At 40.0% G+C, this 22435-nt stretch overlaps 1 protein-coding gene across 1 annotated transcript in view; it reads left to right on the top strand.

The window, feature by feature from the left end:
• rsph14 (radial spoke head 14 homolog) overlaps positions 1-22435 on the top strand; it is a 479803-nt gene that overhangs the window by 11613 nt on the left and 445755 nt on the right. The window contains exon 3 of the mRNA XM_052032163.1: positions 9778-9896. Coding sequence (XP_051888123.1) covers positions 9778-9896 — 119 coding nt within the window. The remainder of the gene's footprint in view (positions 1-9777; positions 9897-22435) is intronic.

Genomic DNA, 22435 nt, shown 5'->3' with positions numbered 1-22435 from the left:
TGAGGATCCCACATGCTTTACCAAGTGTTCTCTCAACATGTATTTCTACTTTCAAAGATTTATACACATATACACACAGGATTCTTTTGTTCTTTCTGCTGTTCTGCCAGCCTATATGTACATATTTGTCCTCTTGTAGTCTTTTAGTATCCTTATAACTGTCTACCATGCATAAGTTTTGTGTCATCTCCAAAGTTTGAAATGTTACCCTGCACACCCATGTCCAAGTAATTAAAATATAGGGGGAGAAAAGGTGACCTTAACACTGATTTCTGGGACCCAGTTTCTATTTTCCTGTAGTGTGAAAATCAACAGTGAATCATGATTCTCTGTTTTCTGTCCTCGTCAATTTCTTAGCCATGCTGCGTCTCATTCCCTAGTGCTCAATTTTACTAAGCAGCCTTTTGTATGGGACTTTGTCAGAAGCCTTTTGAATGCATCGACTGCTTTCCATTCTTCAACTTTCTCTGTTACATCATCAAAACATTAGATCATGTTAATAGCAGTTAGCGCAATGCTATTACAGCGTCAGCGACCCAGGTTCAATTCTGGCCACTGTCCGTGAGGAGTTTGTACATTGTCCCTATGTCTGCATGGGTTTCCTCCAGGTGCTCCAGTTTCCTCCCACATTCCAAAGACATATGGGTTAGGAAGTTGTGGGCATGCTTTGTTGGCGCCAGAAGCGTGGTGACACTTGCGGGCTTCCCCCAGAACACCCTACACAAACGATGCATTTCACTGTGTTTCGATGTACATGTGACTAATAAAGATATCTTATCTTATCAAATATGGTTTGCCATTAACAAATCCCTGCTGTTCTCTCCTTTATTGACTAAAACTTCTCCAAATTTTTCCTTAATGATTGCTTCCAGAAGCTTCCCTAAACCAATTATACTTATTGGCTTGTGATTGCTTCCTTTCATAAACAAGGGTGTTGCCTTTGCTATTTACCACTCCATATCTTTTCTCTAACTCTTGAGTATCTAGGGAAGATTGAAAAATGATGGCAAGTCTTTCTGCAATGTCTACTCAGACCTCCCTCAGCATTCTAAGATCAGATAACTGAACTACTTTTAGCATGAGTAGCTTTCTTGTTTCACTGCCTTATCAATTTATCTTGCCTGCCTACCTTTCTGAGACCTTGGCAGCACCCTGTCCCAAGGTAATGATCAATACAATGTATTCTATCCATGCCCTCCATCTATAACACTTGGTCTGTAATCAGCCCCATCACTCCACTTATACTTGCTTACTATTTACATACCTATAGAAGACTTATATGTTTGCTTATATGTTAACTACCATTTGTTCCTATATTCTCTAGATTCTCAAATGATCTTCTTTTGTACTTCTCTTAGTTTGCTATGTTCAGCATGATTTAAATGATACATCTGACATGTGTCGCAGAGAATCACAGAATGCTGATGGCAGAGAAGGAGGCTATTCAGCCCATTGAGTCCATATTATCTCTATGTAAGTGTCACTCCTCTTCCTTACCCCCAGTAAATTCTTTCCTTTCACCTTTTTGAACGCTACAATCAAATCTGTCTCCACAACTTTCTTGATCATCCCACCTTTTTCAACATGCACATATACGCTCAGATCTCTTTCTTGTAACCTTTGCAGAATTAAGCCCTCTTATTTAGTTTGCCTGTTTCCATCCTTCTTGCAAAAATGTAACACTTCCCATTTCTAAGCATTAAATTTCATCTGTCACCCATCTGCCCAGTTCATCAGCCTGCCCATATCTCCCTGAAGTTTATTTCTTACCATGGTTCATCACACCACCACGTTTTGCATTATCTGAAAATTTAAAAATGTTGCCCTGTACACCCAAGTCCAAATCATTAATACATTAAGGAAAGCTGTAATCCTATGTTAATCTCCACTCCCCTCTAAACAGGTAAATGGCCTTTCACTAGTACTTGCTGTTTCCTGTTCCTTGGTCAATTTTCTATCCATGTTGCTAAAGCCCCTTTTATTCCTTCTTAATTGTGAGCCTATTATGTGGCACCTTACCAAATATATTTTAATAAGTCCATGTCTGCCATATCAACTGCATTTCCTTCATTAACCCTCTGTTATTTCATCAAAAAACACTATTGTTAGCTGCAGTTTGTTTTTAACAAGTATATGCTGTCTTATTCTAATCAATATTCATCTGTCCATATGACTGCTATGTCTGTTGTGGGAGGCATAGTAGTGCAGCAGTTCATGCTGCTGCCTCACTGCTCCAGGGACTTGATTCTGACCATGTGTGGTGTCTGTGATTGAGTCTGCATGTTCTCTGTGTGACTGTGTGGGTTTCTGCTTGATGTTCTGGTTTCTTCCCACATTCCAAAGATGTGTAGCCATGTTAATTGGCCATTTGAAATTATCCCTTTGTGTAGGTAATTGGCAGAAAAGCATTGAGGCAAAATTGATGGATGTGTGAAGGAGAATGAAATGCAAGAAATGGAGCGGGTGAGGAGGATGGGGCTAATGGGAAAGCTCAGCTGGGAGCTGGCGTGGATGCAATGGGTTAAGTGGCTTCCTTAAGGAAATTCAGGTCAGAAATAGGCAAGGAAACGTTGTGATTTCTACCTTTCATCCTTCCTCTGCTTGCCCATGTTGAACAATGCTTGGATGAAGCATTTTAAGTATGTACTTGGGTGGGGGACTTCAATGCTTATTACCAAGAGTGGCTTGATAGCACTCCCACAGACTGAGCTGGCCAAGTACTGAAGGACAGAGCTGCCAGACTAAATCTGTGGCAGACGTGAGCGAATCAGCATGAGAGATAAACCTACTTGTCACCATACTCAGCAATCTATCTGTGGCAGATGCATCTGTCCATGATAGCATTGGTAGAAGTGACCACAAATTCCTACCTTAACAGTGAGGACACCCTCCATTGTTCTGTGGAGCACTAGAAACATGCTAAGTGATATAGACCCAGAATAGATCTGACAGCTCAAAACTGGGCACTGGTGAACATCAGCAGCAGCAAAAGTATACACTATCATGATTTGTGACCCAATATATCCCTCACTCTACCATTACTATCATGCCTGGGGATCAACCTTGGTTCAATGAGGAGTGCAGGTAGGCACAAGGGGACCAATACCTTACAGGCAGAGATAAGAGAATTTATAATGTATCCCATATTGTGGGTCCACGAGCAGCCGTTAAAAATGATGAGATGCTTGCTAGTGAACCTGCAATACAGAACTATGTTATAAATTCTTCCGTCTCTGTCTGGAAGGGACCTACATTTGTCATTGCTCGTCTTTTCTTTTTAATGTACCTCTAAAAGCTCTTAAAATCTTTTTAAGTTTCTTGTCACTCTATACTCATATTCTATCTCCATCAATTTTTTGATCCTCTACTTAGATCTAAACTGCTCACAATCCTCAGGCCTACTGCTGTTTCTGGCAAGTATATAAGCCTCTTCTTTTAATTTAGTACTATCTTTAATTTCTCTAGTCAGCCAAGGATGAACTTGGAATAATAATGTGGCAGAGCAATTAAATAATCACTTTGCACTCTCTTCATGGAGGAAGATCCGCAATACCTACCAGGAATCAAGATTCTAGTGAGAATGAGGAATTGAAAGAGCTTAAGTATTAGTGAAAACAAAACTAGAGAAGTTGGTGAGCTTAGAAGCTAATAAATCCCAAGGACCTGATGACTTGCATTCCAGAGTTTTGAAGAAGGTGAAGTAGTAGATGTGGTGTATTTGGATTTTCAAAAGACCTTTGATAATGTCCCAAACAGGAGGTTAGTTAACAAGGTTATAGAGTAGGAATTGGGATAATATGCTGACATGGATTGAGAATTGGTTATTGGACAGAAAGCATAGAGTTGGATAAATGAATCATTTTCAAGTTATCAGGCTGTGACTATGGGTCATGATCTACATCAATGATTTGGCTGAGGAGACCAAATGTTATATTTCCAAGTTAACTGATGATAATAAATTAGGTGGGATTGTGAGTACAGAGGTCGATGTAAAGAGGCTTTAAGAGGATATGGACAAGCTGAGTGAATGGGTGAGAATATGGCAGATGGAATATAATGCGGGAAAATGTAAGATTGTCCACTTTGATCCATATAACAGAGAAGTGGAGTATTTGTTAAACAGTGAGAGGCTGGGTAGTGTCAGTGTTCAAAGGGATCCAGGTGTGCTTGGACACAATTCACTGAAGGCCAACATGTAGGTGTAGCCACTGATTAGGAGAGCAGATGGTACTCTAGCCTGGAGAATCATTAAGTCAAGGAGCTGTACGGTATAGAAACAGGCCCTTTGGCCCACCATGTCTATGCCTACCATCATGCCTATCTATACTAATCCCACTTGTTTGCACTAATTCCATATCCCTCCATGCCGTGCTCATTCAAGTACCCGTCCAGATGTCTGTTAAATGTTTTTACTGTTCCTGCCTCTTCCTCCTCCTCAGGCAGCTCATTCCAGATATCAACTACTCTTTGTGCAAAGAATCCAGCCCGCAGATCACTTTTAAACCTCCTCTCTCTCACCTTGTCAATGTCCTCAATTTTTAGATACCCCTATCATGGGAAACAGACTCTGGCTATCTATTCTATCTATGTCTCTCATAATTTTCTGTACCTCTATCATGTCACCTCTTAGCTTCCTTTGCTCCAAGGAAATCCAACCCAGCCTTTTCTGGGTCTGTTTATAACTCTTTTTATAACTTAAGTCCTCCAGTCCAGGCAACATTCTTGTGAATCTTTTCTGCAGCCTCTCTGGCTTAATCACATCTTTCCTGTAGTGTGGCAACTGGAACTGCACAAAATACTCCAAATGCACCCTAATCAACATTTTGTACAACTGTAATATGACGTCCCAAGTCTTGTACTTAGTGCCTTGGCCGATGAAGGCATGCATGCCAAAAACCTTCGGCACTGTGACTACCTGTGTTGCTGCTTTCAGAGAACTATGTACTTGTACCTCTAGGTCTCTCTGGTCAACAACACTCCAAAGGGCCCTGCCATTCACTGTGTATGTCCTTCCCTGGTTTAATTTCTCAAGATGTATCACTTTGCATGTCTGAGTTAAATTCCATCTGCCATTCATTTGCCCATTTTCTCAGTTGATCAATATCTTGTTTTAACCTTGTTGTAACCTTCTTCATTGTCCACTATACCGCCGATTTTGGTGTCTTCTGCAAACTTACTAATCTTGCCATGTACATTCTCATTCAAATCATTATCATAAATGACAAACAACAGAGGACCCAGCACCAATCCTAGCAGCACACCACTGGTCACAGGCCTCCAGTCTAGAAAAACAACATTCTACTGCCACCCTCTGCCTCCTGCCACCAAACCAACAATATATCCAATTGGGTAGCTCACCCTGGATCCCATGTGTTCTAACCTTCTGGACCTGCCTACCATTAGGGACCTTTTTAAAGGCCTTGCTGAAGTCCATGTAGACAATGTCTACCAGCTTGTCCTTGTCAATCCTCTTGGTCACCTCTTCAAAAAAACATGAGACATGGTTTCCCACCCACAAAGCCATATCACAAGTTTAGCAAAGAGGATTTAATTACATAAGTAAAGAAATCTCATAATTGTGTAGGACCTTGGTGAGGGTGCACCTAGGATATTATGTACAGTTTTGGTCTCTTTACCAAGAAAAGACGTACAGCAGCAAAGTGCAGCAAAGCTTTATGAGTGATGATGGGTTTGCCTTGTGAGGATCTCAGAAGGAATGTTGTACTAAGTCTGGAAGCTTCTTTCTTAAAGGCACCCATCGCACCTACTCTCAACCTCCCATTCCAGCAGCATTGTTCCCATTAGTTTGGATTTATTTTAAATTTTCCCTTATCTGAAGTCACAATGCAACTTTCAGAGCAATTAGATGGAAAACCTTTAATCTTGAAAAGACAGATCTCCACTTAAATTAAATTTTTTAAAAATTTTATTTACAGCGTGGTAACAGGCCCTTCCGGCCCAACGAGTCCGCACCGCCCATTTTAAACCCAAATTAACCTACCCGTACGTCTTTGGAATGTGGGAGGAAACCGGAGCACCCGGAGGAAACCCACGCAGACACGGGAGAACGTACAAACTCCTTACAGACAGCGACGGGAATCGAACCCCGATCGCTGGCGCTGTAATAGCGTCGCGCTAATTGACTCTAAGGGCTGGGTCGGTCAGGCTGGGGTGCGAAGCGGGGCTGGGCACGAGCCGCGGCTGGACGAGGCGCCGCCTCCCCTCCCTCCGGGAAGGGGCGGTGCGGTGGCGACTCTGGACGCGTGCCGGGTCCTTCCTGTGGATCGCCCCAGCTGCGGTGCCTGTCAGCCTCCGCGCGGGCGGGTGGCCTCGGCCGACGCCTAGCAGCTGACTTAGAACTGGTGCGGACCAGGGGAATCCGACTGTTTAATTTGAATTCACCACTTGCTCCACACAATGTTGCTTCCCAAAGCTTGTATCGATATCTAGATAAATAAGAACCTTTCCTGTAAAACAGATGCACACTGATGACAAAATAATGCCATTTCACCTCTTATACATATTATCAGGGGTGATTCTTGCTGTGGTTTCAGACTGTTACTCTGCATGAAGAGTCTATAGGTTAAGCATCAGTTTCCAATTCTACACTTGTTTGATTTTGCTCCCTGTAACTTTGATAAAGATCTAATTTGGTATCCTCATAATATGAATCCCTCCTCTATTACCCTGAAAGAGGTGCCAGAGAAATCCAGTGGGAAACAGGCCTGCCTCCCCTAAATTCAGCAGGCAAAGAAGAAATGAGCGATAGCCGTCCCAGAGGGGTTAGTGGGAGGGAAATCTGGATTGAGACAGTGATCTCATGGTAGGTCTCGTTTTCCTCATTCTCTGCCGTTTTTCTCTGCCTCACTTTGGATAGGATTGAAGAACATGATTCCTGCCTTAAATGTTTTGTTTTGCTAGATTCATTTTGAAACTTTTCTATGATACTTTAAAGGAAAGGAGCATTGACAATGGGCCTGGAATATGTTAACGATCTTGCCTTTCAGATATAAAAGCAATGAATACAAATCACTTTGCTAAGAAGGTTTATTTATTATGATTGACAAAATAGAATTTAGCTGTATCATGCTGCTAATTGTTTATGAAACCAAACTGAAAGTTATTAGAAAAATTTCTGTTATTCAAAGGATCATTAGTCCAGGAATTGCCTGGTGTCTGGAAAGGCACATTGTATTTGTGGTGAGCAACGGACCAATAAATTTTTGTTTTAATCATGACTTATAAATGTGATATATAGGTGCTATGACATGGTTTTGGATGCCTCTGCCATCATCTGGGTATTAGTATTAGTATCATCTGCCCTCAAGTATCAGATACAATGAGGAAGGAAAACATTACAGTCATTTGGTTAAGTCCCTACTTTTATTCACTGCGTGCTTTTTCATAGAAATAGAATCACATAGCACACTGAACATTGCAGTGCAGGTCCATGTCTGTGTGGCTTTTAAAGGTGAGATAGTGAGAGCTCAAGGTCTGCATGTTCCTGTTAGGGTGAAGGGCAAGGCTGGTAGGGGTAGGGAACCCTGGATGATGAGGGATATTGAGGCCCTGGCCAGGAAAAAGAAGGAGGCGGCATGCGTCAGGTACAGGCAGCTGGGATCAAGTGAATCCCTGGAGGAGTATGAGGGATGCAGGAGTGTACTCAAGAAGGAATTCAGGAGGGCAAAAAAGGGGGCATGAGATAATTTTGGCAGAGAGGATTAAGGAAAATCCAAAGAGATTTTATGTATATTAAGGGAAAAAGAGTAACTAGAGAGAGAATAGACTCCCCTCAAAGACCAAAGGGGACACCTTAGTGTGGAGCCACAGGAGATGGGCAAGGTGCTTAATGAATATTTCTCCTCTGTTTTTACCATGGAGAAAGACATGAAGACTTCAGAACTAGGAAAAGTAAATGGGGAGGTCTTGTAGATAGTCCGCATTACAGTAGATGAGGTGCTGGATGTCTTGAAAGGTATGAAGGTAGACGAATCTCCAGGGCCTGACCAGCTTTATCCAAGAACATTGTGGGAGAAGAAATTGTTGGAGTCCTGGCTGAGATATTTCTATCATGGTTAGCCACGGGTGAGGTGCTGGTAGACTGGAGGGTAGCAAATGTTGTGCCTTTGTTTAAGAAGGGCAGCAAAGAAAAACCTGGAAATATAGGCCAATAAGTCTAACATCTGTGGTAGGTAAGGTACTGGAGAGGATTATAAGATATATGTACATCTGGAAAGACAGGGGTTGATTAGGGGTAGTCAGCATGGCTTTGTGCATGGGAGATCATGTCTTACGAACTTGATTGAGTCTTTTGATGAGGTGACCAAGGAAGTTGATGAGGGCAGGGCAGTAGACGTGATTTATATGGACTTCAGTAAAGCCTTTGCTAAGGTTTCACATGGTAGGCTGCTTTGGAAGGTTAGATTGCATGGAATCCAGGGGGACCTGACTAACTGTATACATAATTGGCTTGATGGTAGAAAGCAGAGGGTGATGGTGGAAGGTTGTTTCTTGGACTGGAGGCCCGTGACTAGTGCTGTGCCTCTAGAGTTGGTGCTGGGCCCATTGTTGTTTGTCATCTTTATCAACGATTTGAATAAGAATGTACAGGACATGGTTAGTAAATTTGCAGATGACACTGAAATAGGTGGTATAGTGGGCAATGAAGAAGATTATCAGTCATTACAGGGGGATCTTGATCAGCTGAGTAAGTGGGCCAAGGAATGGCAAATGGAGTTGAATTTGGATAAGTGTGAACGGCAGGGCCCTGGGGAGTGTTGTAGAACAGAGGGATCTTGGAGTATAAGTATATGGTTCACTGAAAGTGGAGTCACCAGCAGACAAGGTGGTGAAGAAGGCTTTTGGCACGCTTGCCTTCATAAGTCAGGGCATTGAGTACAAAAGTTGGGATGTCGTGGTGCGGTTGTGCAGGATGCTGGTGAGGCCCCACTTGGAGTATTGTTTTCAGTTTAGCTCATCCTGCTGTAGGAAAGATGTTATTAAACTGGAAAGAGTGAGAAAGGATTTACAAGGATGCTGCCAGGACTTGAGTGACTGAGTTATAGGGAGAGATTGGACAGGCTAGGACTTTGTTCTTTAGAGCATAGGAGACTGAGAGGTGACCTTGTGTATAAAATCATGAGGAGCATAGATAGGGTGAATGCACTCAGTCTTTTTCCCAGAGTTGGGGTATCAAGAATTAGCGGAGAAAAGTTTAAAGTGAAAGGGGAAAGATTTAAGAGGAACATGAGGGGCAACTTTTTTACACAAAGGGTGATATCCATGTGGAATGAGCTGCCAGATGAAGTGGTTGAGGCAGGTACCACAACAACAACTCTTAATAGACAGTTGGACAGGTACATGGATTGGAAAGGTTTAGAAGGTTATGGGCCAAATGCCGGCAAATGGGACTAGCTTGGATGGGGCATCTTGGTTGGCATGGACCTGTTAGGCCGAAGGGCCTGTTTCTGAGTTGTATGAGTCTACGACATTATGATTCTATGTCCATGAGCAATATTGGGAATTTTAAAAAAATCAATGAATGTAGTTGCATCTTATTTTTTGATGTTATTGATGTATACAAGTGGTTTAACTGCATAAACAGTAGCTTAAGAAGTACTACAAATATATTGCTGAACATTATAACAGCTTTGTAAAATTTTAGCTAGTTTCAAAAAATGTCTGCATTATTAACAAGAGCACAACAGCTGATCTCATGCTAGTATTATATATTTATTGCACAATGTTAGTTTTTATTCATTTTCTTTCTTCCTATAGGTTTGCAATTATGGAACATGAAGCAATTTTACCACTATCTGATCTGCTCAATGATCCCGTGGACATTTGCCGTAGAAACATGCACATGGCTTTAGAAATGCTCTCGGAGATTCCTGCAGGTAGGAGTCTTAATTTTGCATAGTGAGGAAAAAAATGGTGTATTGAGAACGTTAATGGGATGTATGTTATGACTTTAACGGATGTGTTATGTTAGGAAAACTGGTAAATTCTAGAGTTTGGAAAATGAAATATTTCTAGTGTTGATGTTATAAAACCAATTGCTGTTATTAATGTTATGAAATGAATAATCCAAAAATAATTTTCCCTTATTGTGAAATTAAGATCTGTGTGTGGTGGTTTTCATTCTGTTCCTACTTCTCTGCTGAACAAATGGTTAATTGTGAACCATGATTATTTTTTAAAAATCTTGTGATTAGGATTGGTCCTAGATTGGGTCACCATGAATTATCCTGTTAGAGGCATGAGTTGTGAAAGGAAATGTTAAGTTTTCCCCAAGATTGTTCAGCCGTTTGTTTGGGGAAATATAAATTTGTGATTGGTGATTTATCTATCAAACCATGTATTTTTATGTGTTATGATTTTTCTGTTGAGTAGCTGATTTGTTGGACATAATTTCTCAATTTTCCCTTGAGTAAAAGGAAAAGTTTATCTCTTATGCATATGAGAAAAGCCAACGGAGCAATAGGAGGTAGTATATTGAAGAAATAGTGAAGCTCTGAAAATGTCTTGCTTCTCAATTTGTTGAGAATGACATTATCTGCACAAATTTATTATTAAATCACATTTTTGTATGCATGTCTCCAGTCTGGAATTTGATAATGATTGTGCTATATGTATTGGCCAGTATCATAGAGTTGTATTTAAAAGGAGCAAGAAAGATTTCTTGCTCCAAGCAAGAAAGAAAATATTAACCCTCTAAAATATTTATTTGGAATTAATAGGGGAAGGTTATTGTGGTTGGATAATTATTGGTAAATGGCCAATAATTTAAACTTTAACTCAGTTGGAGAGTTTACTTTTTAGTCATGAATTGGTTACAGCATGGTTTGCGTTGCAAGGAGATTAATGTAGGCAAAGATATACACTTTTAAGAGGAAGTGCTAAATATTTGAATTTGAGGGATATCTATGGTAAGGAAGTGTGATGCAATGCATTTGGTTTTGGATTGCTTTTGTAAAAAGCCAATAATGACATTATGGCTGATTGGGATCCTAGTATTCCATAAATTTCTGTGTGGGTTAAGAGCTTTGTATTTGATTTCGTGCACACACAGCAAATTCCTTACAAATCATTCATCTTTACCTGTCCCTTGGTGCAACTGAGGTCAACAGATGGTCCTATTGATCAAGAACAAGCTTTTGAGCTGTAAATCACCAGGCTGTAAATATGCTTGCAACTAGGGTAAACCTAAAGTGGAATACATTTTTAGCAAACATAATCTAGTTGATGTGGAATAGTATTAACTGTTTATTGAAACTGATACTTCCCATAGATTGAAATGTCTATGTATGTATGTGTATTCATTATCATATTGAAATATTGATCCCATTGCAATGCTCTCCTGGTTTGAATTTGTGATTAGGAAACTCATGTTTGCTTGATTGATTATTTTTGTTATATAGGAAATTCAACCTGGTAGTTCAGTTATGTTGTTGTGGTGATTTTCTGTTTTCATTTCCTTATCGTCTTGATTGGATTTATTTTACTTGAAACATTTTTTTTGTTTTGCAAGTGATTGTAGGTTTTGAACAAAAATCAGTAATGATAGAATAGAGACCATCCATATTTTCTGCAATTCTTTTACGAACCGTTTGACAAAGTCTCCCATGTGTTAGTTAATTCTCAGGGTACCCATTAGTTTTCTGTTTGGTGTAGGCAGTATATGTACTGGATCTACTGTGGAGTGGCCTGCTTTTGAAGTAAACAGGTCCCATGGAGTTCATTTATTGAAATAGCATATTGCACTATTTTTTTATATGTCAAAAATGTTAAAGTGTACTGTCCGAACTGAGTATCAAAAATATAAAATATAATTATATGCAAGCATACTTTATTTTTTGTCAGCAATGGAAACCATAATTCTCTATGATTGAATGAGCTACCATTGACAAGTGATCCACATTATATCACACAGTTTCATGTGTGTTTCCTTGAAAAACCTCCCAATGGAAAAAAAAACTGGGATTTACTCCATAGGTTGTGAAAACCACAACATTTTTGAGGGATTTACTTCATGGACTGCAAAATCCACATTTTCTTTCTGTACCCATGTGTTTCAGCATGCGAAGGAATGGCCTTTGCATGCTTAAGTTTATACGACAGGTTCTATAGAACACAAGTGCCCAGATATCAAATGCTGGGTCCTGAACCTGAAGCATTAGCTGTCTCCTTTTCCACAGATGCTGTTTGATCTGCTGAATGTTTCTAGCATTTTCCGTTTTTCGTTTGAATCACAAAATGCTGCTTATTTTCAGTGCTACGTGATTGAAAATTGATTTATACTCGAGGAAATAATGTTTTTGGTTAGTTCTGGGTCATTGCATCAATTGCAAAATTTGTGCACCTTGTTAGGCTCTAGTGCAGTGCATTTAACGAAATCTTTGTATCAAATATACAGTTTATGATGTCAGTCATCATGCAAAGATGACATAAATTGGATTAAACAATCTGTGACATGACAATTATTTGGCAGTCATAAATAAAGCAGGTCAGCAACCTGCTGCTTTATCGTTTCAGTCAAAAATAGGACATCAGAGTTTAAGCATTTTGTTAAGTGAGGAGACAGAAATGTAAAGAATAACTTCACATGCATTTTGGCCAGATCAACTCCTCTTAACTAATTTAGTGAGTGCCTCTGTGGTCATACTACTCACAGTACTTCTAGAATGGGAGCTTCAGGCTAGAAATTGCAGATAAAGCCAGAGAATGAGTGAGTGATATGTGAATGTGGAGGTGTAGAAAAGTAGTCATTATCCCAGAGCTTTTAGAGGTACAGGATTATACATTTGCCTCTCTGAAAAGCAGGCTCAGGACTTCCATGGAGTCCAGTTGCAAATATGTGCCTGGACCTCTCTCTATGTGGAGATCAATGTCACAGTCAATCTCAACTGTGAGGTCACTTCAGATGACAGCTGTGCCACATATAACAGTTTTCTTTTCACTGCAGCATTAGAGAGCATTCAAGCTTGATGTTGAAGGAGACATAATTTAATATACATTAGTTTGAGAGAGGAGGAGACGACATTCTGTCTTTGGTGGTTTGACAGCATTGTAGGCTTTCCCAAGATCCAGGTTGCCATTGACAGCACTCATGGCCATAGGGACATCCCTGAAGAATCCTGGGTTCTTAAAGACTAGAAAGAGCTTCTACTCTTTCGCTGTCCAAGGAGTCATTGATCATGAGAAAAATTTTCTTTTCGTCAATGCCATGTTTCCTGGAAGTTCACACAACACCTTCATTCTTAGAAAGTTTGCTTTGCCAGACATCTTTAACAGACAATGCTGCCCTCAGGGATAGATCTTGAAAGACAAGAGCTACATGGGTTAACATGGGTTACTGACACCTTTATGCTCTCCATCAATAACAGTTGAGCATCCCTCCAATGAGAGCCATGACATTCCTAGAACATTAGTGGAGAACAACATTGGCCATCTCAAGTAGAGACTCTGCTATCCACACAAACTCAGGGACATATTGCAGTGAACTCCCAACAGATGTGAAGATTTTGTAGTCGCAACCCATATGCTCCATAACCTTGCCAACAGCGGGGCACAGTAGATGTCTGAAGCAGTCCAACCAGTAGATGAGGTGTCAGAGAGTAAGGAGTCACAAGAGGAAGACCAGCAAGAAGAGGATCAGGGTGAATTTGATGGGGAAATGCCATCAATGGATGAGTTGCCTATGTCTTCCAAGATCCATGAGTTGCCCCAACAAGAGGACAAGCTCAGTGTGGGAGGGAGGCTACCTTTGGCTGTGCTGTTAGGGATTATTTAATGGTTAGAAGATTCTTATTAAAATTTATCATGGTCACTGATTTGTCCCTTCCCATTATTTAATCTTTTCCACACTCTGTGTTGACAAAATATAATATGAAAAAATTTCTCTCCTGACAAGTTAGTGGCATGGAGAGTATAAGGTCCTGTAATGATACGTTAACATTCTAAGTCAAAAAAGCCTCTGCTTAATTAGCAATGAAGGAACTCTTAAAGAACTCATTTTGAATTATGAGATTAAATTGAAGTCATGCATCCAAATGAACGCTCCGAGAAACACAGTGGTCAACTAATGATTGAGTCAATGGAGTAAGATAATCATTTCTCACTCTCTTCACACCACACTTGTTAATCCTCAGTCAGCAAGGGAGAAGGATCCACTGACTCTTATGAGGTGGTTTGCTGAGGACCATACAGAAACGAGGCTGGAGAAACCAAACACAGCAAAGAGTAGATGAAGCCATGTTCAAAGCCTTAAATCTCTCACAGGAACTCTTCCTTTAAATGGCGCAGTGCCAAGGCTTTGTGGAGCACAATCTGCAGTGGAGAAGATTTTTGAGAGAAAAATATCAACTGAAAATCAGCAGTCTCACTTGTGCAATGTTACAATTACATGCCAGGTAGGCAAGCAGTGTTGGCCCAAATACATTTATGTGGAGTGAAGCAGTGAAACATAATTCTTTAAACCTTAAAGACATCTATGAACAGTATACTAGTTGCTGTCTTAGTCAGTGAAGGATGAAAAAGTATTGATCAATGTCATAACTTCAGATGAAACAGTCTTGAAAATCAATGGTTTCGTTTGATATCCAAATATAATGAACTTTTGTACGGAAATCTACTACTGTAGTCGGAGAGTACCTCATGTCATCATGTACTGATGACGTTTTCTTTTGTATAGACTCAGTAAGGCAGTGATCACCATGATATCCTCTCTGACACATCTCAAACTGGTGTTTATTTTGACCAATGAATCACAGAAAGGTTATAGTACAGATGGAAGCCATCAAGTCTGTGTTGGTTTCCAACTAGCTGAACAACTCAGCTAGTTCCTCTCCCCCACCCCTCACCATCACTCTGCAAATCGTTCTCTTTGAACCACTAACTTATTTCCCTCCTGAATCCCATGATTGAATCTGCCTCCACCACCAACCTGCCCCACCTTCCACCTCGCCATTGCATTCCACATACTAACAACTTGCTGTGAAAAATGTTGCTACTCATGTCACTTTTATTTCTTTTGCTACATCCTCTGGTTCTTGACCCTTCCACCAGTGGGAACTGTATTTCTCCATCTATTTTATCTGGAGACATTTTTAATTTTGTATGTATCTCTGTCCTACTGAGCTCAGAATTTGATTTAAAGTTGTCATCAATATTTGTTGTTTAGTGTTTGTTTTAAATTTCAATAAAATAAAAGCAAATAAAAATTACTATTTTTTGTCCTTTTGATTTTCTTAAAGATTTTAAACTTTTCAGTACTCCCTGTAATGAATTGGTGGTTAATTTGCCCATTGGTACTTTAACAATAATACTTTGATAATTGAGTTCTGTTGACTCCTGCTCTTTACTGGAGGACTATAATTTAGAACAGAGGTTCATGCTAATAGCCCTAAAGCAGTTCTCCCCATTTTAATGGACATCCAATTTGTCATATTAAACATGATCATTCCGTTTTGTAGTTTTTTGACACATGCGATCTTAGATAGCTCAGTCCTCATTATAATTTTATATTAATATGCCACTGAAATTTGTTTCTACGTTTTAACTTACCACCAGGTGGTGTAAAGCACCATTGATTTCAAAAGATTCTTGAAAAGGAATTCAATTGTGTATGACCTTTTTCCGCATTCCTCAGTAAAACATTAATTTATGGTATAGTGAATTGAGGTAATGACCATTCACAGGTTGTTTCACATCACTCTGCAAATTTGTCCAGGCAATTCAGGGTGTGAGTCACCCTTGCACCATTGACATAATATCCATGTGAGGGGAATGTTGAATTATGACATTTCCCTTGCAACACAATTCTTGGAGAGTGCAGAGGAGCTTTGATCATGTTGTCCCAGGATCGACCATTATTGGACACTCCAGAGACAAATTTGTCTTCCCAGTGCATCGGTTAAAGTGGGACTTGCCTTCATATTTTGGACTCTCCCCACATGGGACTGAGGATTTCTGCACTTCTCCCACCACCTCCAATTTCTCCACTAGCCGTCCATTCATGATCCGTTCATATGTCAAGTTCCAACTAAACACTACCATCCTGGCAACATCAGAGGATTGACAGAATCTGTGACCTGTGGCTACGTCATCCAGGATCAGCCTCTTAATTGAGTATTGGGTGGCATATTTTCATTGTCAAAAATATGCACCACCTAACTCCTCCCCCGCACCCCCACACAAATCACTTCCATCAACTTGCCACTCTGTGGTTCCCCCCTTGCCCTGACTCTCTTGATCTGATCTGCCACTTGGTAATGTTGAGTCCAATGTCCTGACCACATTCCTCAATCTGTCACTTGGCAATCAATCTGCTGCCCTGCAATTACCTGCGTTTAAGGTCATGGCACCCCCAGGACATTTTACTACAGTGTGATCACCCACATTCAGTGCCCTGTCCAGCCAACTCTTCCACTGATTTGCCACACCACAATTTACCTGTGTCCAAGTTCATGGTTCCCTCTCCAATCCCACCTTGCAGAACCATCTGAAACGTTGTCAGTATCTTAACTTTGCAACCTCCACCATTCATAATGAGTGCTGATGTGCCAATTTCACCTCATCCCACCATCTAAATTGTACTGCAGCTCGCCTGATTTTCCATTTCCCCCTTCCTCTGACCATTCAGAGCTCTACTGGAATCCTTACTGCTCCCTTTCCACTCCTACCCATTTAAGACTTTTGTCAATCCAATTGTTCATCTCACTCCATCAAAATATCTCTGCAGTATTGCAACCAGATTTGTGTGTAGGTATCCACTCCTACCCATTTAAGACTTTTGTCAATCCAATTGTTCATCTCACTCCATCAAAATATCTCTGCAGTATTGCAACCAGATTTGTGTGTAGGTATCTCAATTTTTCTTCTTTCCCCTCACTATAGATGTCAAACATAAATGCCAGCGTTTTGAGCCCTCTCCTCACTAACTATCCATCCATATGCTAGGTTCTGAAGCACCCTAGTATGAAGACAAAAGAGACTGCAGGGGTTGGAACCTGGAACAAAAAATAGAACACTGGAAGAACTCAGTAGGTCAAGCAGCATCTGTGGAGGCAAAAGGCGCAAGTCAATGTCGAGAACTGAAATGTTGACTTACACCTTTTGCCTCCACAGATGCTGCTTGACTCGCTGAGTTCTTCCAGCATTCTTCCCCCTCCACCCCACCCACCCCCCCATTCCCCGGCCTCACTAGAGTCCGGATGGGTCCTTTAGTCTTTGGTTATCTTGAAACTGACCCTGAAACTGAGTGCTGGATGGTCCACTTTTGATGCTGAATATGCTCAACATCTGGTCAGTTGTACACCATAAGTTGTACCCAAATGGTTGCAGTGGAATCTTTGGGCATGTATCTTCTGGATGTGAATGCTTTCAGTAGCCACTCAATATATATGTTGAGAACGCATTGATGGTAGCAATGTTTACATTAGTTCTTACAGATTGTTGTCAATTGACTGCCCACCATAGTAATACAGAAGACACATGACAGCAGCATATATTGTAGTTCACATGTAAAAATGTAAGGTATGTCTTTTTCCATATCCTTAGATTTCTGTTGAATTTAATACCGTTCAATAAACATTGCTATGTTTTCAGCTCTGCACTAATTTTTGTTCTCGTATGTTATTATATGCTTAGGATGCATATATGGTTTTAAATTTTATTTGTTTGTTTTTCCTTCTCCACAAAGCCTTCCTTTTCCCTTTTACACGATTGTCTTCCATTGCTCCCAGTGATAGATCTATACTCATTTTGAGGTTCTTTAAGAGCTAGATGAAAGAGATTATCTGCATTGTTCAGCCTATGTTCAGGACCACCTTGAACAAGTATTAATTTGCCATGATATGGACTTGACAAACTTATTTCAGCTGTAGTTTCTGGATGTCAAAGCAATCTTTAACACACTGCTGCATAAACACATGCCCAGAAATTGAATGGGACATATTTACTTCATTAAATTATTTGGTTTCTTTGAAGGCTCATCACTGGATAATTCAAAAGTGTCTGAGGTCAAAGTCCTTGATTATCCTTTTTGTTTCATTTTTCATTGAAATTGAATTACATAGCCCAAAAAATATGGTGCTAATTCACTTTCTCGGCAATTATTTCCATTTAACAATTTATTGTTCCCTCAGAATCTTTAGTACTTTAAATTATATCAAAGACTGAAGAATAGTTGTTTGTAACTTTGTGGTTGTGTTTGTTGTGCACAATCTGTAAGAGGTAAACATCAATGAAACTCTTGAGCAGAATTTGTCCATAGAAACCAATAATCCAACATCTGAATAAGAAGAAAAATGCAGAATAATATCTGAAAGAAAATCACAAAATGGGAATATTTAGCAACTCAGGATTTTGTGAAAAGAAAATCACAGCTTCTAATTGCTCAAGTGTTTGAAAACATAGAGTATTCTTCCAAACTTCCAGAATGCAGATATTTTTGTTGGTTTCTATGTTTGCCCTCCCTGGCTTTGCCTTTAAAATAAGTTGTCATCATTCTATAGAAATTGTATTGTGCCAGATTTAGTGATCTTTTTTCCAGTGCAAGCCTAGTTTCAAAAAGCCAGGCAAGGATAAAAAAGAAACTGAATTAAAATGTTAAAAACAATGATTTGACTTAGTCTTTGAAAACCATTTTGGAACTGTTTTGACATTCTAAATTTCTATAATTGTATTTGGCATAATTTATTTAAAACAGTTAGACATCATTACAATTAGTGTGAAGGTAATTACTTTTGTTGTGGACTGTATGGTATTGAAAGTTCTTTATCTTCTTTTTCTTTGGTAATGTTTTCTTTTGATATTTTGAAACAAAAACCTTATGCCTTTCCTGCAGCAAGAACTCCATACCAGCAAAGGAAGAAGTCAAAATGGCATCTGTTTTAATCTTTTTCAAAAAGTATATCAGTTTGTTTTAATACTGTACCACTCAAATACTTCAGATTCTACAAACCATTTAGAATTTTTTATTCATGTGTAGGCATATTGCATCGGCATAGAACTGCTGATCTTATTCTTATACTTTGTTGTTTCAGTAACTGTTGCTGAGTATTCTCATTATTCTCCCTTTTATACATTAGATATCATCTTGTTAATGGACAGGAAATGTTGTTAAATAAACAAATTTAAATCCTCCTCAGCATTTTAGCTTCTGCGATATCAAACTAAAAAAAACTATTTATTAAGGCATCATGCAAATTAGCTTCCCATGATGTCATGAGGACATCTATTTAAGAATCTGCTGAATATTTCTGGCATTTTCTGTTTTTATCTCAGATTTCCAGCATTTGGAGTGCTTTGCTATTGATATCCAACCCCAGCCAATTGTTTATAGGAATTAAGATTTATCACAGATACTTAAAGCACCAGTGCAAGATACACTGTACATTTTGTGTAGTTTCTTATTTGGATGTAAAGCTAAAATAGGGAAAGAAATCTATATGATTGTTTGGAGGTCATCTTAAATTTAAGTTAAGAAACAGCACAATTGTAATTTTCAGCAGTTCAGCAGATGCTCCACAGGTTTGAAATTCAGCTTTGAGTGAAGGTGAGGTTCATTGAGGGGGCCTATCACCAATATTGTGCTAAGTCATTCTGCTATCTATACCAAACAGTTTGAAGTTATTGTTACATTTTCTAAAGTCAAAATGATTGATCACATCATACTAGATGTGATTAGTAGATGAGCATTTTCAACAATATAACATTGAGAGAGAAAGTAAAAATAATTACAGAAAGTCTTTTTTATTTCTACCAACAAAAGCCAATTACAGATTTGATTTTGAAAAGATTATAAAGAATGAAGGAACTTGCATTCTCCTAAATGCCTTGCAGCTAGTCTATCTCTTTGCAATAGATGTTGCAATCAACACAAAGACTACAAAAGGAAAATGAAATATTAACAAGTAAGCTTGCCTTTTGCAGTGTTGGTTTTGAGAATTATTGGATAGGTTATCACCATGGAAACTTGGGCCTACAATTGAGATAGAAATTACTGTCCTAGTTCAACATCTCACCATTAAAGGACAGCAGCCACATAGGAACATTACTACCTCCAAGTTCCCCTACAAATTATAAACTTGCCTGACTTGGAAATATATTAGTGTTCCTTCATTGTTGCTGGATTAAATTCCTTGTATTTCTTACAGTTTCATCAGAATATGTAATAAGGGATTCAACAAGGTGGCAGGCAGGTGCTTTTGTGGCAGACTTGACTCTAGAATGGCATATTGCCTTCCTGGTGCCAACGTCAAGGATGTCACTGAATAGCTACAGAGCATCTTGAAGGGGGGAAGGTGAACAACGAAGGGTTGTGGTGCACATCAAAGACATAAGTAGAAATAAGATGAATTCCTGCAGGCAAAGATGTGGGCGCCAGAAGAGGTTGAAGAGCAGGACTTCAAAGGTCATGATCTCAGAATTGCTCCTAGTGCCATGTGCTAACAAGTAAAGAAATAGAATGACAGCGCAAGTGAATATATTGTCGGAGAGGTGATTCAGGAGGAAGGGCTTTAGAATTCTGAACATTAGAATGGCTTCTGGGACAGGTCAGACCTCCACAAATTGGATGGGTTGTAGCTCAGCAGAATGGGGACCAGTGTTACAGTTACACAGCATGGAAATGGGCCTTTCCGCCCAACGTCCATGCTGACCAAATTGCCTACCTGAGCTAGTCCCATTTGCCTATGTTTGGCCCATATCCCTCTAAACCTTTCCTATCCATATACCTGTCTAAGTGTCTTTTGAATGTTGTAATTGTACCCATATCTACGACTTTCTTTGGCAGCTCATTCCACATAAAAAGTTGCCTCTCGGGTCCTCCTTAAATCTTTCCCCTCTCACCTTAAATCTATACCCTCAAGTCTTAGACTCCTCAACTTTGAGAAAAAGACTGTGACCTTATCTATACCGCTCATGATTTATATACCTCCATGAGGTCAGCCCTCAGCATCCTATGGTCCATGGAAAATGCCCCAGCCTATACAGTCTCTCCTTACAACCCGAGCTCTCCAGTTCTGCTAACATCCTTGTGAATCTTTTCTGCACCTTTTCTAGCTTAATGACATCCTCCCTATAGCTAGGCGACCAGAAATGCACACAATACTCCAAGTGTGGTCTCATTAATCTCTTGTACAGTTGTAACATGTCTCTCAGACTCCCAGTAACATCTTCACTACTGATGTTGGGCTCACCGACCTGTAGTTCCCTAGCTTGTTGTTGTAGCTCTTCTTAAATAAAGGCCACCCTCCAGTCTTCTGGTACCTCACCCATGGCTAAAGGTGATACAAATACCTCTGCCAGGCCTGAGCAATTTCTTCCCTACCTTTCCACAATGCCCAAGGATACACTTGGTCAGGCCCCAATCTTAAAGCACATATCCACCTTTATGTGCTTTAAGATTGACAGCACCTCCTCTTTTGTAATATGCATATGTTCCAAGACATCACTATTCTCTTACCTGAATTCTTTAGCTTTCATGACCTTCTCCATGGTGAATATAGACCAGAAACTGAGACTCTCACTGCCAAGAAATTAGATTTCACCCTTGTTTGATGCATTAAATATGTGCTGCATATTGTGCGAACAATCAGTCGGATTCCTTGCACAATTTGTGAAATTGAGAAAAATATTTTAGAAATATCGCATTGGAGGTTTGCAGACAGAAGCATGTGCTAAAACAGAACCTGTGCAGTGCACATTAGCCACTGTTTGAAAATGTCCATAGTTGCTGTGTCATTGCCATGCTAATCACAGTGAAGAGTGCCTTAAAGGCAGCCACAGAACTTTTGCATAAAAAGGCTGCTGTGGAGTTGAGGGAAGATGCTGGGGGAGGGGATGATCTAATATTATGTATCCTAAATTCCTTTCCAAATTTGAATAAACTGGTGCAATGACAAAGTGCCCCAGCTTGGCTGCTATGACTACTCCCTTTCCCTAGGAACGACAGCAGACGTTTTGACATGGATACCCACAATGGTCTTTTGCACCAAAAGGCCACCTTCCATAAAACCGTAAGACATAGGAGCAGAATTAGGCCATTCGGCCCATCAAGTCTGCTCCGCCATTCGATCATGGCTGATTTATTTTTCCCTCTCAACCCCATTCTCCTGCCTTCTCCCCGTAACCTTTGATTCCCTTAATAATCAAGAACATATCAACCTCCGCTTTACATATACCCAGTAACTTGGCCTCCACAGCCATCTGTGGCAGTGAATTCCACAGATTCACCATCCTCTGGCTAAAGAAATTCCTCCTCATCTCTGTTCTAAGGGAACATCCTTCTATTCTAAGGCTGTACCCTCTGGTTCTAGACTCTCCCACTACTGGAAACATCCTCTCCATGTCCACATCCAGGCCTTTCAATATTTGGTAGGTTTCAATGAGATCCCTTCTAAACTCTAGTGAGTACAGGCCCAGAGCCATC

The sequence above is a fragment of the Pristis pectinata genome, chromosome 17, assembly GCF_009764475.1.
Source record: "Pristis pectinata isolate sPriPec2 chromosome 17, sPriPec2.1.pri, whole genome shotgun sequence".
NCBI lineage: Eukaryota > Metazoa > Chordata > Chondrichthyes > Rhinopristiformes > Pristidae > Pristis > Pristis pectinata.
This window is presented reverse-complemented; position numbering and strand designations above follow the sequence as displayed.